The following is a 16,062-nucleotide window of genomic DNA, read 5'->3' as shown; positions in this document are numbered from 1 at the left end:
GGAGCTACAACTGGATGGATGGTAGAAGGAAAGAGAAGTTCTACAGGGGAAAAGGGAGTTATTTGCCAGCAGCTAAAACTAGCTTTCCCTGTCCCGTCCCTTGGTGGTTTGGGGGTGGGTGGGTATTTTGCACTGCTGTGGGGCCTAGGATGGGAATGGAACTCAGCCCTTCAAGACCTGTTCCTGAGTGAAGGAAAGGATCTGCCTCCACCAGCACTTTCTCCAGCTCCACATGATCGTGTGTCTTTGGAGATGGAATTCACTATCAAACCCTCAACGCTGTTTGCTCATATTATACCCACCGTAATCCTCTTAAACTGTGGTTGCGGCTACAAAGCTCGTGGTCTTGCAAAAGCCGGCTGGCAAGATATAATTGTCCCGCGAACAAAACCAGCCAAAAGTTTTCAAAAACCCCTGCACCCACCCCTCCTCCTTTCCTAAACCTAATTCTCTCGCTCGCTCTCTTGCTAGCCACCACCCCTCCCCACAAGAACCCTCAGCCTCGACCACTTTTGTTGTCGCCAAGAGCACCCGGCCTGTTGAAAGTGCTGGAGCGTCTTTGAGCAGTTTGTTGTGATACGCAGGTGGAATGGTCTGCAAACAGATGAATTCAGCCCCTCCAAACCAAGCGCGGAGCGCGCTGCTTTTGTGCGCTAGGCACAAAACGCTGAATTCCTCCGAACTTACTTGGGGCCTGTCTAGAAAAGGGCCTTTTCTTCCCTCTGCCTGTACCTCTGGCCACACTAAGTCTCTGCCCGCCCCCCTTCAGGCCCCCTCCCTCTCCCCTCTGATAATCCTTCTCTTTATTTTAGAAAAACACAAAACCCGGTTCCACGCGGTGCTTTAGTGGCTAAAAGTGAAAGAGCTGCCTTGGCAGAATTCAGCTCTATGAATCACTTCGGAAAATTGGTTCGACTGAATGGCCTTAGGAGGAAAAACGTTTTAATAGGATCCAGGGGAGGTTCTGCTGTTTCAATCTGCTCCTTAAACAGGTGGAGATTGGACCTTCTCAATTATACAAACAGTAAGTACCCATCAGTGGGGAGAGCTGCTCTCCGTATCCTCCCCGCACGCAGCCCTAAACCAGCCTCAGAGCCCGGTTTGCCTTGGAAACCCGAACATAAATCAGCAATTCGGATCGATTAGGATCTCAAACAGTCCTCTAGCTCTCAGGGCAGACATCCCCGGCCTCGGGCGGGGAGTCCAGAAAGCCGGAGGCGCACCCGCCCCGCGCAGAGGCCCCGGGGATCCCGGCCTGGCTCTCTCGGACGCTTCGAGGTCGTCCTTAGGCGGCGGGAGCTCTTTCCCGACCTCCGACGACAGCCAAGGCGAGCTCGTTGCTTTTGCATAAATTAATATTTCCCCATTAACAAGTTCCCCCCTCCAAACGCGACGCCCGCGTCCATGCGCCACATCCTAATGAGGTAATTATCATTTGCGCGTGTTCGGGGCTGGCGCCGGCTCCGTGGGTAAATGGCAGTTTATTAGCACGATGCCCAGCTCGGCTGCGGAGGGCTAAGGGATACTTCGGTGACTAGATGGACACACGGGGGCCCTTTGGGGCAGCGCGTCCGGGACTCCCCGCATTCCCCGCGTGCCCCCAAACCCGTAGGCCCCCAAAGTTGTGAATCACGCACGGAACTCTGCCTAGGTTTGGGTTTGGGCTGCCCCCCCCTTCCTTCCACCGGCAAAACCATCACGATTCCTTCCCCCTCCCCCCTCCCGTCTCTTCCCTCCTTCCCGATTCGCAAACCGCTCGCACTTTCCCGAGGGGAGCGCGGGCGCCAGTTGCCTCCTTTTAAAGTTTGAGGGGCGGTGGCGGCGGCGGCCGGCAGGCGCGGGGGAACACAGGGTCCGCTACGGGAGCCGCGCCGCCGCCCATGTCATTCCACTTCAAGTGACTTCATGTGATGTCAGCTGAATGTAAAAGACAGTGATCTCACGCGGAGGGGAAGATGTTTGCCATCAAAATGTGACAGAAGAGACACGCTGCATGGCTCGGAACGCATCTCCTTGGCGGTGGGGGAAAGAGGTAAAAGCGAAGGTGGCTCTCCCGGTCCTCTTTAACTTTGCCCCTTCACTGTCCAGCTCCCAGCACGCGTGGCGGAGGCCTGGGTCCAGGGAAGGGCTCAGGGGGGTTAATTTGAGGCTCTTTTCTCTTTTTTCCCCTCTCTCCCTTTCCTTTGTAAACCCTCCCCCTTCCCCCTTTCATAGTCCCAGGGCAGGGGCTGGTGGGTTCCTTGGCGCGCAGGGTTAATGGGCGGTAATTTGGTACCCTTGGGTGCACTTTGTTCTGCCTCTGTTCATTTGAATGCAAATGGGTGACCCGGCCCGACTAGGTGCTTATTAAATTGCGGTCCCCCCCCCCCCACTCCTGCCTTTTCCGGAATGCAGACTTAGAGGAGAGAGGCTGTGCCCCGGCCCAGCCTGGCTCGGCTCGGCTCCGTGCGCCATGGCCAGCTCGGCTTCCCTGGAGACCATGGTGCCCCCGGCCTGTCCGCGCGCCGGAGCGTCGCCGGCCACCTCCAAGACGCTGGCCTTCTCCATCGAGCGCATCATGGCCAAGACGTCGGAACCCCGCGCGCCCTTTGAGCCCCGGCCTGGGGCACTGGAGGCGGACGGCAGCCAGAGCAAGAAACTGCTCAACCTCTGCTCGCCGCTGCCCTGTATGATCCCCCTCCAGCCCCTAGGCTACGAGGTGCCGTCCAAGACACTGCTCAGTTACTCTGAGCTCTGGAAAAGCAGCCTCCGGGCGGGCGGCGGTGGAGGAGGAGGAGGCGGCGGCGGCGGCGGCGGGGGGGCCCCAGTGTGCGGCGCCAGCGGCTTGTGCAAAACCAACTGTGGCGTGTGCTGCAAGGCCGAGCTGGGCCTTGCACCGTCTGCACTGCCCGCGGGCAGAGTCATCAAGCCGCAGGTCATCAACCAAGCCGTGGGGCTGCCGGCCAGCGGCTCGCTCTACTACTTCAACTACCTGGACTCGACCGCATACCCACCTTCCGAGCTTCTCGGCGGCCACCTTTTCCCTTCTGGCCTCCTCAACGCGCAGGCTCCCACAGCTCTAGCTGCGCATCCCAAGCTCTTTCTGCTGGAGAACGCCAAGCTGGCCGGCCTGGCTGCGGACAAGTTCCCCCATCCAGCTCCCTATCCCCATAAGGAGCGCTTGCCCGCGCCGCTGGAACAGGTGCTGAAGGAGAACTCGGCCCTGACCGCTGAGCGCGGGGTCGTCAAGAGTCACAGCAAGTTACCCGGGGGCTCTGCAGACGGCAAGCCCAAAAACTTCACCTGTGAGGTGTGCGGCAAGGTGAGGCCCAAGGTCCTCTGGGGGCCGGGAGGGGCGACCGGCGAAGGCTGCTTCCCTGGGGCAGCCTTGATCACCCCTTTCTCCAGTTGAGGAGCTCTCCAGTAGCTGCGTACTCAAATTGGGTGCCTGGTTGGGCCTCAGTTTCCTATTCTGTAAAATGGGGATGCCTCTGTCAGCAGTCACACGGTACTTGGTGGAAGCAGACTGGGAAACACTTTGCTAAAGGGCTCTGGTTTCTGAACTGGGGTGTTGGTTGGGGGAGGTTGGCTGTGTGGCCTCCTGGGATTGGTAGCAGGCCCTCTGTGGAACTCGGCACAAAGCCCCCTCTTGTCCTTCTATAGGTGTTTAACGCTCACTATAACCTCACTCGCCACATGCCGGTCCACACCGGTGCCAGACCGTTCGTGTGCAAAGTCTGTGGCAAAGGCTTTCGCCAGGCCAGCACGCTCTGCAGACACAAAATTATCCACACCCAGGTATGTGGCCCCCGGGTCAGGCCTGGCCCGTGCACAACCTCCCACCCCAAGTCTGAGCGATGGGGATAGGATGGCCAAAGATTTTCCCCTTACCCTTTCGGGGAAAACCGTGTCCCTTTTGAGGTGTCCGGGAGGTGGCCTCTGCCCGGCGGTGATCTCAGTCTTACTGTGCGCGCGCCCCTCTCCGCAGGAAAAGCCGCATAAATGCAACCAGTGCGGCAAAGCCTTCAACCGCAGCTCTACGCTCAACACGCATATCCGCATCCACGCGGGCTACAAGCCTTTCGTCTGCGAATTTTGTGGCAAAGGCTTTCACCAAAAAGGTAAAGTGCCCAGCGAGGCCCTCTCCCCACCTCACCTCGAGACTTTACTCTGCGGGTTACGGCCGGTGGGGGGGACGGCAAAGAGGGATCTGGAGATCGGCAGCACAAAAGCCGAAGAGTAGAGCCGAGCGATTCTTTGGAATCCGGTCTTGATGGGTGTAGGTGGAAGCTTTCTGGCCAGGGTTAATAGACCTCCCTGTATTCCAGCCGGATGCACCGGGAGACTGAATTTGGGAGGTGGGAAGGAAGGAAGAGGGCAGAAGGGGTAAAAGTAGGAAAAGGAGAGAGTAAAGCCTTCCAGAAAGAGATTCCCTTTGTATTCGGCTCTCCCTTTTGAAATGGGAAAAAAAATATATATCTAGGGAATATCTGCCTCCTGGGAACAACTTAAGACTTGGGGGGAAACATGTAAGATTCCCAGTTCCCCAGGCCCCGTGCCCTGCTCAGATTTCCCAAGGCACTTTTGGATCTCCAGGTGGTTATTAGGAGACTAGAGGGAGTGACTTTTAAAAAAATGATAAAGGAAAAAAAGAGAGGGGAGGCGAAGGAAGCCTAGGTTCGTGCGAATTTCTTCGAGCGAGGCATCTGCTAGGAGAAGGACACGGTGTGTCTGGGCTGCGAAAGTTTTCCGGCCGGCGGAGCGCGGCAGGAGGGACGCTTCACCCGCCCCTGTGCGGGGCAGGGTAGGGGCTCGGGCCGGCTCCGCAAGACTCAGTGCTCGGTCCTTTAGGGGAGTGCCCCGGGCTTGACGCATACGAAGTTTGACAACTTCTTCACTCGAAGAGGTCGCGCCCGCCTAGCCAAGCGTCGCCTTCTTTGCGCGGGCACCTGAGCCGCCCCCTGGACGCCTTGGGCCCTCTCATTCCACTGCATACCCCTACTTTTTGTTTTGTTTTGTTTTGTTTTTGTTTTTGGTCTCCTGTAGGGAACTACAAGAACCACAAGCTGACCCACAGCGGCGAGAAACAGTACAAATGCACCATCTGCAACAAGGCCTTCCACCAGGTCTACAATCTGACCTTCCACATGCACACCCACAATGACAAGAAGCCTTTCACGTGCACCACTTGCGGCAAAGGTTTTTGCAGAAACTTTGACTTAAAGAAACACGTGCGCAAACTCCACGACAGCGTGGGCCCCACCGCCCCCTCCGCAAAGGACCTGACTAGGACAGTGCAGAGCTGAGAGCTACTGCCTTGTCCTCCCTTCCCGCCCTGTACCACCCCAAAAACAGATCACACGTATAAACTTATTTCTAAAATTAAAAGGAAAAAAAAACTATAGCAGAGAGGCTAATATCTATTTATCAAAACCAGCATATTTTTGGAAAGTTAAACGTTTCCTCGATGACTGGCAGCAAACGCGTGGCTCCCACCTTTGTATATTCAGGAAATTTATTTAAATCCAGTGCGCCGAAACGTATTTAATTCCAGGCCTCGGCTTCTCCTCGGGCAGCAGGTTTTTAACCTCAGCCTGTCACCGTGAGCGCCCCAGAAGAGCGCGGCGTTCCCAGCCATCTTTATACAGCCATGTAATTTCTCCTGTACAAGCGAACACGGAATATATACACATGTGACTCAATAAACAGAATCATTAGTGCGCGTTTTCTTTCCCCCATCCCCTCCTCGAAAGGTGAACTCCGCAACCCCAAAGAACGAATTCGAAATAGACGTTTGTAACCTTTCCCTGCCCCAATACGACTTCCTTTGGAGCACTTGGGCCCAAGGTGAGGCCCAACTGGTGTTCTTGCGGCGCTTGTGTGCCAAAGCACCCAGAAGCGAGGGCAAAAAGGCCTACATCCGCCTCCAGGAGGTGCCAAGTTTTTATTTGGTGACTGTTCAGACGCTTGGGATTCTGGGTGTTGCTTTAATTGGGTGAGAAAAAAAATTTAAAGGGTTAAAGTGACTGAATTTAGGGAGCAGCTTCTGGGTGCTCCAATAAAAAGCGGCGCGCAGTGTAAGGGTTAAAGGCCAGGACACTGCCTCACTGTGGTGCTTCTAGGCACGTCCCTTCCTCTAGGTAACTTAAGGAAGGTAATCACTGCTCCCAGCCTCCCCTGGCGGCTAGAGCTGGAGAATAAGGGACGCGAGAGCTTCCGGGCTCCCTAGCCTGCGCGCTTGGGCTGGGGTTGGCTTCCCGGTGCCGTGCGCCCTGCCGCGGGAGGGCGCGCCCGGGCTCCCCAAGCTCGCCGCTGCGGCTGCCGCCTCCTGGGTACTGATTACTGCGCAGTTAGCCCATTTCCTGAATAGCTATCTCCGCGGCCGAGCACGCTGATGAAATGATCTCACGCTTGCTTTCTAAGTAATGACCCAAATTAAGAGAGAAAACAGAGACCCTTCAAACAGCATTACATTAATCATCTAATCATTCCCAGGAGGGGGCCGGCCGCCGCCGCCCCGTTTGATCCGAATCTGGATAATCAAGAGCTCGGATTACTGGCGCGTCGCGCCGGGCCTGCCCCCCACCCTCCCCACACACTTTTAATATCCGCGCCGCGATTCAGCCCACGTCTTCTGGAACAATGTTACCCAGCGCCGGCAAGAAATGCGGCACTGGGCCCGGGAGTGTGCTTCCACGCAGCCTCCCCATTGAGGGGGCGAGGACAGCTGGGCGCTGACCCCACGCGGATTGCCACTGCGGGGGCGCCTATTTGGAGGGAAAGATGGTTAATGCAAAGGGCCACCCCCCAAGTATCTCTGAAAGTGACTTGAGTGTTGGTGAGAGCCCAATGCGTGGTACACAGTAGGTGCTCAGTGTTGAGAGCTCCAGTGGCTTCCACGAGCGAAAAAACCTCCTGTCCCGAGCACTGGTTCCCAGCCAGGAACCTGATCCATTCTCTCGGTTGTTGACAATAACCCGTAAACTGGCGCTGATTATTCCCACTTTACGGTCGAAGAAATCGAGGCAGAGATCATCTAAACGAGATGCACAGAGTCACCGGGCTAGGTAGGAAGGATTCAAACTCGAGCTTCTAGGCGACCAACGCTGCCTTCAGTCCTAATTGGTGGAGGAGGAATCTGGGGATTGGGGTTCCAGGGAATGACGCTCCAGGGCAGAGTAGAAGATCCGTCCTGGTCTCAGCGGACGGTTCTGTCCCCGGCCCCCGCCCATTTCGAAGACCCATTGCGCAGGGAAGGAGAATTGTCGATTTTGTTTGCACAGAGGACGGCGACAGCTTCCTCAGGCTGTCGCGGGGGTATTTTTAGTACCTCCGATTCAGAAATAGGAACGCGTACATTAGAATTCCATTTCCTGAAAGGAGAGCGTCCTCGTTTTTTTTTTTTTTTTTTTTTTTTTTTTTTTTGTATTTCTCTCCTCCCTCCCCCCACCCCAAGTCTGGGAAAACGCAGCCAGGGGAGGGGGGACGAGGAAGCCAGGGGGATTTTAAATGTTATCTCGTTCTGGCTACAGTTTGTTGAGGGGAGATTGGGACCCAAAGAAATATGCAGATTTTAAAACCTCCCAAATCTCGGTGCATGCTATAAACCTCAGGAAACCCCAGCATGGGCAGACGAGGAGGACTTGGCGACTACGGACGTGGTCGTCTTACTTTCCCCAAGCATTACCCGTGCAGATTGCGTGGGGTTTAGGGAGTCAGCTCTATCACTTGTTGTCGTACAATGTTTTATTAGCCTTAACTGACATTCCCACAGCCCCCTAAGTTCTGGGACATCTTGAGTACTCTATGATAGTCAACCAAAATCCTTTCCATTCTCTGGAGCTGGTCCTTTTGAAATGACTTCTGGAGATGGGAGGACATCAAGCCCACCTCCTTAAATAGCTCCAGAACTTTGGGCAAAGCAGACACCAGGATTTCGAATGCAAAGGGAGAAGTTGGCCTGCACATGAAAATCATGGTCAAGTTCTTCTCTTTAAGAAGAAAAAGATAAATAAAGAAGCCGGAGCATGCCAGTCAGAGAGATAACTTTCTAACCCGTCAAGTGAGAGAACTTTCTTTGAGAGAGTCTCCCTTCTGTAATAAGTTTCTACAGGAGAGAAACTAAAAGGGTCAGCCATCTCCTAAGGAAGAGAGAATTGTTTCCAGATTGGCAGTTCTGAAGAGGGGTGGGGATTGTTTCCTTGTAAAGGAGGCAGCAAATAAGATAAAACTCGTAGGTGTCTTAGGAGGTATTTCTCTCTTGGACTGCTCATCTCTGCAGTCTGGAAGACTTACTGTGGCTCAGGGGTATACCTGCTCAGAGTTCCTTGCACCCTCCAATCTCCTTGAGGATGTTCCCTTGTAACTTGATTGCTTCTTAACCTTCACACCAGCTTCTGTCAATCGCTCTCACCTGAGAAGGTGTTATTTCACATCTGACTGTAATTGTAGATAAACAGAATATTTCTGCATCTATAAGGCTTAGCTCTGCTTTCCATGGGTTTGAAGTCACTCCCGGGTTTGAACGTTTGGATTCCTGTCTGCTGTGGGGTGCAGGAAAGGATTCCTTCACCTGAAAAGCCTTGCAGGGGAGAGAAGGAACCTTGTGCCTGAATTACTACACACCTTTCACTGCCAGCACCAGTTCTGAAGCCAATGCTAAGCCTCTTCAATAATAATCTAAGCTGGGATTCTTCTTAGTTATTCACTATGCATCGGAATTAATGGGTGAAAGGCTGTGTTTTCTGATTTTTTTTCCCTTTCTTAATATTAAACTGTTTGCATGACTTGTAGCTTACAATACTAATAAATGACTTAAACAAGGTAGTCATCAGCTGCATATTAATATTCTAACCTTGATTAAATTGAAGAGGCCACCCTGAAAAAAATATTTAAAAAAAAATCTAGTTGCGGGGGAGGGGAATCCTGTCACAGACACAAAAAAGACTCCAATTATCTTTTCCCCTACAAGATGTTTGTTCTGTCCATGACTGCTCACACTTCAGCAATCTTGCCAGCAAGACTCAAAAAAAAAAAAAAAAAAAAAAAGCCTCTTCCAAAGCCACAGCCTTGTACATAACAGATTGTACAATCCCATTGCCTTAGGCGGGTTAGAGGTTCCTCTCTGCAAAGAGCGAAACGGAGAAGTTGCCAGATCCAGACACATTTTGGGGGGTACTGCGACCCGACCGTTCTTGCCTTGGCTGCAGAGGTGGGTCTTCAAGCCCCTCCCGCCTCCCCCTCCCTCCCCATTTTGCTGTTTGGCTCAGGAGAAGGTAGGGGGTGGCCTGAGTCAGGCTGTAAGTTACTGAAGAAGGCGTGTCCAGGTGTGCAGGTGGTGAATGGGCTCAGGGAGGGAAAGGGATGGGACAAAGTGTGTGTGGGGGGGTGCTGCCAAAGAAGGGACAGGAGTCTTAAGAAAACGCTGGGAAATAAACAACCTCAAGGCAGCTGCGTTGCCCTTTTCCCTGCACTTGCCTCTCAAACGTCTGAGCAACCAGTTTGCTCCTAGAAACATGTTAATTGCCAACGGAGCTCATTAAGGCATGCACATGCAAAACACAGCAAGAAAGATTAAATGGACAAAAGCGCAATAATGAACTGTCAACAATCGGGCCCATCTAGGAGACCAGGATCACTCAAGAATGAGGCATTTAGAGGCAACAAAGGATTGTCTGGGACAGGAAGAAAAGACGACCTAGACTTTTGTTTAGTCAACACAATTGATTACAAATGAGAGATTAACAGGATAGCTTCAGATTTTTTTTTTTTTAAAAGAGGCAGAAAAGAAAAGTCCAATTAAGTCCACCGAATGTTAACTACATTGCGTTCCATGCCTAGCCCCAAAGAAATTCTCATTAAACCATCCCTGGCGATCCCTTTTGGAAAGTAATTTGTCTCCCTGATGGAGCAGAGAAAGAGAATCGTGTAAAAGAAAGCGTTAGTTCTTGGCACAATGAGCTTAGGAGACACACTGGAAAGAGCCAAAGGGGGAGTTAATGAGCATCTGACAAACTGCTTGGATTCAGGCCTAGAGAACAGCGATGAAAAGATGAAATTGGCCAACAACTATTCTTTATATCAAACATAAAAAGGCCAATCTGAAATGGGGCTGCTCAAAACTGGTTGAAAGTACATAGCTCAAGAAAAGGAGCCGCGGCCAGGCCCCTTGGTGGACAGTGGACAGACAGTGTGAAGAACTCAACAGGCCAAGAGTTAGGAAAGAAGCCAGGAAATGAGCTCTCCAGCATAGAGCAAGCTCCCGTCGTGGCCCGGGGGGCCTCTGGAGGTGCTGATTTGAAGTTCTTGCTTCGCTCCCCCTCCCCCACCCACCCTCTGGATGTTTCTTTCATGAGTCAAAAATCTATCAGGCCAGCATTGGAGGGTTTCCCCTCCAAAAGTTCTGGTCTCTGGTAATTAGCCGTTGGCATGTGCCAAACCATCCCTTCTCTTCTAGACCCCTTGGCCCCAGGGGACACCCTGTGCTATCAGCACACACTCAGGTGGTTCTCTGTTCTCCTTTCTCGTAATGACCATTCACAGTTTTGACCCTCAAGTGGTTGGCTTCCTAATCCTGCATGAAGCAGAGGTGGCCAGGAAATGAGGACATTGATGGCACTTGTGTTTGTGGAACCAGGCATCATGGATTTAAATTATTTCTCATAATTGTGCATCTGGGTGAAGAATAGCTTTATTTTAATGTCTCCTTTTTGACCAAAGTAGGCCAAGGGTGTATGTCCATGTGAGACACATTATACTTTAATTAAACATAAGCATCCAGGTATTCCAAAGTCAGAAGCATTTGAGGTTCTTCTTTTTAAATGTTATTATATTTTTAGATTTATTTATTTTTATGTGGCACTGAGGATCAAATTCAGTGCCTCGCACATCTAGGCAAGCGCTCTACCACTGAGCTATAAATGCAGCCCCAGCAGCCCCAGTGTTTGAGGTTCTTTTACCAACACTGTTGAGAAGAGCCAGGTAAACAGAATTCAGAGGTGAGATGAGTGTTCAAGGTGAGTCTCCCAGCTAAGTAATCCAGAATAAAGCCTGTGATTCTTTTCCTTGTGTGCCCTGCACTGGTCCTGTCCCCATGGGGAAGATACTGGGAATTGAACGCAGGGGTGCTGTACTACTGAGCTACACCCCCAGCCCTTTTAATTTTAATTTTTAATTTTTTAAAAAAATTTTATTGGTATGGAGATTGAACCCGGACACACTTTATCACTGAGCCACATCCCCAGCCCTTTTTTTTTTAGTTTTTAAGACAAAGTCTCAGTAAGTTTCTGGGGCTCACCGTAAACTTGTGATCCTCCTGCCTCAGCCTCAGTCATTGGGATTATAGGCATGTGCCACTGTGCCCAGGTGAGTGCTAAGCCTGTGTTTTCTTTCTTTTTTTGCCTGTGTTTTCTTAAGGCCTTTATCTATCCATCCCATCTTTGAGGTGGGAAGGATGTCATTGCAGGTACTAGAGTATAGCATTTGTATCTTGATTCCAGGTTTTGTTCTTTTACTCTTAAATACTTGGTAGCAGTTGTCACATTTCTGAGGGCTTGGCTTACACTCCAGGCTTTGCTCATGCTTCGTGGAAAAAAAGAAAAAAAAATATATTGGTGTCTAGAAGTAAGGAAGGGGAAGAAGTCTACCAATTCAAAATAAAAACAGTCATCTAAGATTAAGGACCAGTTCTGGCTTTCAAAGCATGGAGGTGTGATAGAATCTAGAAGGCATGTGTCAGGAAAGGGAGAAGAAAAGGAACGATTCCATTGGAGGTAGACCAGAGCCTGATATATATATTTGGTTCTTTCTCAAAGCATCGTGTCTAAACCATAAGACCTGACCTATTCATTATTGTTCCCCTCATTAAGTCTTCTTCAGCCCTGAGTCTTATTTGCAGTTCTTTCTCCTCAGAGTTTTAGTGTCCCCAAAGTGGCTGGTGGTGAATTACCTAGGGGAGCATAATAAATGATCTATAAGAATAAAGGAAACTATGTAGTTTGGATCCTGAGATCTGATCCCAGAGCAGCTGAGTTCAAATCCTGTTGCGTCACTTACCCAGAAAAATCACTCTTCTGTTTCCTTGTCTGCAAAATGAGGTTCTTAAGAACACCTCGCTCCCAGGGCAATAGTGAAGATGAAATAAGTCAACATTTATCATTGGAGTCTTAGAATAGCAGCTGGCTCCTGCATGCCTCAGCACACCAGATTGGTATCAGTAAAACTTTAATGGAACACTTTATAAAGAAACCACCTATATTATCTTGTTCATTACTGTTTACATATGAATTGGGTAGGTCCCTTAGTCCCATTTTTATCATTTTTTTTTTTTCATGCTGAGGACTGAATCCAGGGCTTTCTGCATGCTAGGCACATGCTCTACCACTGAACTTCAGTCCTCCAGTTTGAAGGGCAGCAAACTGAGTGGTTGACAGGTCTGACTCCCTTTAGGTCACAGAAGTGGAACAGAATGGAGCTGGGATCTACCTTCAGATGCCTGTGAGTAAGTTGACACAGCTCTAACTGGAATGTGCATGATAATCACAACATTTTTGCTAAGAATGCACATTCTTGCACCTCATTTATCAAAATGTTAAGTCAACAAATCTCTCTGTAGCCCAGGAACCTGCATCCTAACAGATGCAGGTAGTTCCCCGACTTAGAAAAATACTGATGGAGCTAGATGAGGTGGCATATGCCTTCACTCCCAGTGACTAAGGAGGCTGAGACAGGAGGATTGCAAGTTCAAAGCCAGCTTCAGCAACTTAGTGATACTCTGTCTCAAAAACAAACAAACCAACAAAAAACCAAAACACTGAACACCCTTGTCCTTTCCACCAACTCATCATGATGCTGCCTTTAATTGATGAAATAACTTGGTTGACCGCTTATCAATTGACACACTTGATCATTCATTCAACCAACATGGCTTGAATACCCCTTATGCACCAGGCATTCTACTGGGCACTGAAAGTTACCAAGAGGAGGAGGACACAGCCTCTGTCCTGGAGGAGTTTATAGTTTAGCAGAGGAGAAAAACACATACAACAAAAATCCCAGCAGGATACTTGGTTATGAAGATGAAATTGGGCATTCAATCCAGTCTGGGTTGGTGTGTGCAGTGGACATCTGTTATTTTTGCCTGCTGATCATCATTCTCCGTCTGGTAACAACATCCAACAGTTCCTTTGGCGAAGCCACCCCTCCCCCACTCTCAGTCCATATGGTTAAGGTGGGAGCGGTTTCTTGCCTCCGTGGAGGACTTGTGACCCGGGCCGGGCCAATCAGAGCAGAGCATCTTCCTAGCCTGGGGCAAAGGCTCAGGATTGGGCATCTGACCCAAATGGGGCCAATGAGACGCCAACCCAGGACTTTTGCCCGAGGAGAAGGCTTTATAAGTAGGTTGACTGTTGATCTGGAACTCTGGTGTGGGCCTCAGTATTAGAGATGGACGGCGAGAGGAATCGAGGACCCCCGTGATGCAAACTGGATGCACAGGGGGACTTTGCAAGTACTTGCTTTGGTAGCCTCCCGGAGACTCCTGATACTGGGCAGGAGAAGTCCCAGGTGCCTCTGTAGGGAAAGAGATATCTAAGATGTCAAAGAGTAGCAGCTCTTAACCGTGTGGAGAAAAAGATACCTCGGGCAGCTGACGTGAAAATCTAGGAGGAGAAATAACTGGTGGCGAGTTGATGGCACCTAGATGCCATTGCTGTGGCTAAGTGCAATATCAACAGATCTGACTTTGAAACCGAGTTCCGCTTCTGCATAGCTGTGGGATCCTGGGCCAGCTAGAGGCTTGCTTTCTTGCGCCTCCTGAGGAACAGCAAGGAATCCACCACCCGAGGCTGTTTGGTCCATTCTGTGCAATGGGACCAGTTAACCACCTGAACCCTTCCAGGCATTCAGGTAAGTGACGGAAATTATCATAACGGGAAAGTTAACAGGGAGTGACTCACGGGCTAAGATTTCCTGATGGGTCCAATGGAGTGGTCTTTAGAAACTGGAGACATCTTAGAGCAGAAAAAGTACCCATACCCGTGCCCTCACCCCCCCCCACCCCCCCCCACCCCGGGCTGTTTTACTCTAGTGGGATTGTAGATGAACTATCCTAGGCTTTGGAGTCACGGGGAGCAGCTGATTTCAACACTCCCCAGCTGTATGACTGTGGGTGATTTCACTTAATATTGTGAGACCTGTTTGCTTAGTCTTTACAGCCTTTAGAACGAAGAGGTGTGTTCTATTTAAATGAGATAAAAATGTGTAACATGCGTGTCACCTGGGTGGGTATTGAATACATTGGAGCTACTTACTCTTGCTAATCAGGGCTGCTGTTATGACCACTTAAATAAACCTGGGACAGTTGGTCTGCAGAGCAATAGGACTCCAGAGTTGTTTAGCAAGTAAAGTGCTGTTGGGCTACAAGGGCAGGGACTGGGTTGACTGCTTTGTGCCTGATGCCTGGCTTGTAGGAGGTAACACTGAAATTAAGGGTTGGGTGTCAGCCTTCACTCCTCCCCCTGGGTGAGAAGGTTACCCAGCCCAGTCTTCCTAGCAGCTACCTCATGCTCCATCCTGTAGGAATTTGTTCCTAAAACATGTATAGAAGGCTTGCTGTGTGCTGAGAACTGTTGTAGGGGGAATACAGATGTAAAAACAATACCTTTAACCTGAAGGATCATGCATTCTGATGGATGACTAATGATAAACAAACCAAGACACATAATAATTTCCAGTAAGGAAGTAAAAGGGTGACCAGATAGGTCATGTCTGCGCAAAGGCTATCAGAAATAGGAGGTCAGTCTCAAGCTTGGTGGCACTTCAAGTGCCTGATGCACCCAGGAACTAAAAGAAGTATGGATGCAATTGCAATTGGTCCCTCACGTGGATCTGCTTGGATTTAAATTAAAAAATTTCCCCTCCCCCACCGCCCCCCATTGCCCATTGGTGGGTGGGTCCAGCTCACATCTGCTTGGGACTCAGCAAAAAAGGTTCCCAAGGGATACCACGGAAAACAAAGAGCAGTATAGGTCTTTGACCCATTTACCATTTTCCCACCGAATGGAATGGTAATTGATCAAAGTGAAAAATTTTATAGAAAGAGATGCTCTGCTGCCATGTTTTTTCAACCGTGTGTTTCCCAGCCAAGTCTCCAGATGGAATCACCGAAGCAACACATCCTTGACTTAAATGTGACTGTTTAACAGTTATATTGGGTAGGCCATATTTTTCTACAAGGAGGTGGTTGCTTGTCTTAGGAACCCGAGACTCTTAACAGACTTTTGGGTGAGAGCTTTCCAGGATACCACTCTTTCTCTCACACTTCCTGAAGTCACAGAAGTCAGAGACCTAGCTGGGGTGTCAGGAGATGGGAACGACACAGTGAACTGTTACACAAGCTCTGAGAAGGGCTGGGGCTGGGAGGATGTCTTGGTGCCAGTGACTGCCACTAATAACCCTTCCGAAGTGGAAAGATGCTTCAGTTGGTTGTTTGGGGATGTTCACCCTCCACTTCCTTTCTTCTGGTTATCAGCCTTCTGATTCTGCTTTGGAAGAACCGCCCTTGTCCACTGAACTCAAATCATTGCAACTGTGAAAGAATGCATGCCACTCTATGACCACTGGCCAGGGATACACATGGGACCCCAGCTGGGTCATATAGGTGCTTTCTGTGGAATTTGACCCTTGAGCAGAGGGCTGAGGCTGCAGAACAACTGAAGCTCATTCATTCCAAGGAGAATGTGAATCAGACATATCCAGAATGGCTCTCATTGCTGCCCTTCCCTTTGTGACATGGGCACTGCCATGTCATTCCTGTGAGTTTCTTTCCCAATTTGGCCAGAATTGTTTTCTGTGGTTTGTAACCAAAGATTAGTATTAATGACCCACCTTCTCTTTACGGTCCTTAGAAATGGAACATCTAAGGGCCAGGGGCTGTAGCTCAGTGGTAGAGCAATTGCCTAGCTTGTGTGGGGCACTGGGTTTGATCCTCAGCACCATAAAAATAAATAAAGGTTAAAAAAATGTGTTTTATTTTTTTTAAAGGGACATCTAAAGTTTAAGAGTAGGGAGCAATCTGGTGATTTT

General features: G+C 50.2%; 1 protein-coding gene across 1 annotated transcript; it reads left to right on the top strand.

Moving 5' to 3' along the window:
• Window positions 1–888: 888 nt before the first annotated feature.
• FEZF2 (FEZ family zinc finger 2) lies at window positions 889–5,285 on the top strand (the record flags this gene model as incomplete). The annotated part of the gene is made up of 6 exons (XM_081287345.1): window positions 889–1,028; window positions 1,935–2,032; window positions 2,395–3,301; window positions 3,643–3,777; window positions 3,968–4,100; window positions 5,026–5,285. The coding sequence occupies exons 3-6, from the start codon at window positions 2,453–2,455 to the stop codon at window positions 5,283–5,285; spliced, it is 1,377 nt and encodes a 458-aa protein (XP_081143471.1). The 5' UTR covers window positions 889–1,028; window positions 1,935–2,032; window positions 2,395–2,452.
• Between the last annotated feature and the right edge of the window lie 10,777 nt (window positions 5,286–16,062).

The sequence above is a fragment of the Spermophilus citellus genome (genome assembly GCF_964194105.1).
Source record: "Spermophilus citellus genome assembly, chromosome: 3".
NCBI lineage: Eukaryota > Metazoa > Chordata > Mammalia > Rodentia > Sciuridae > Spermophilus > Spermophilus citellus.
Note: the sequence above shows the minus strand (reverse complement) of the source record. Positions and strands in the feature narration are given on the sequence as shown.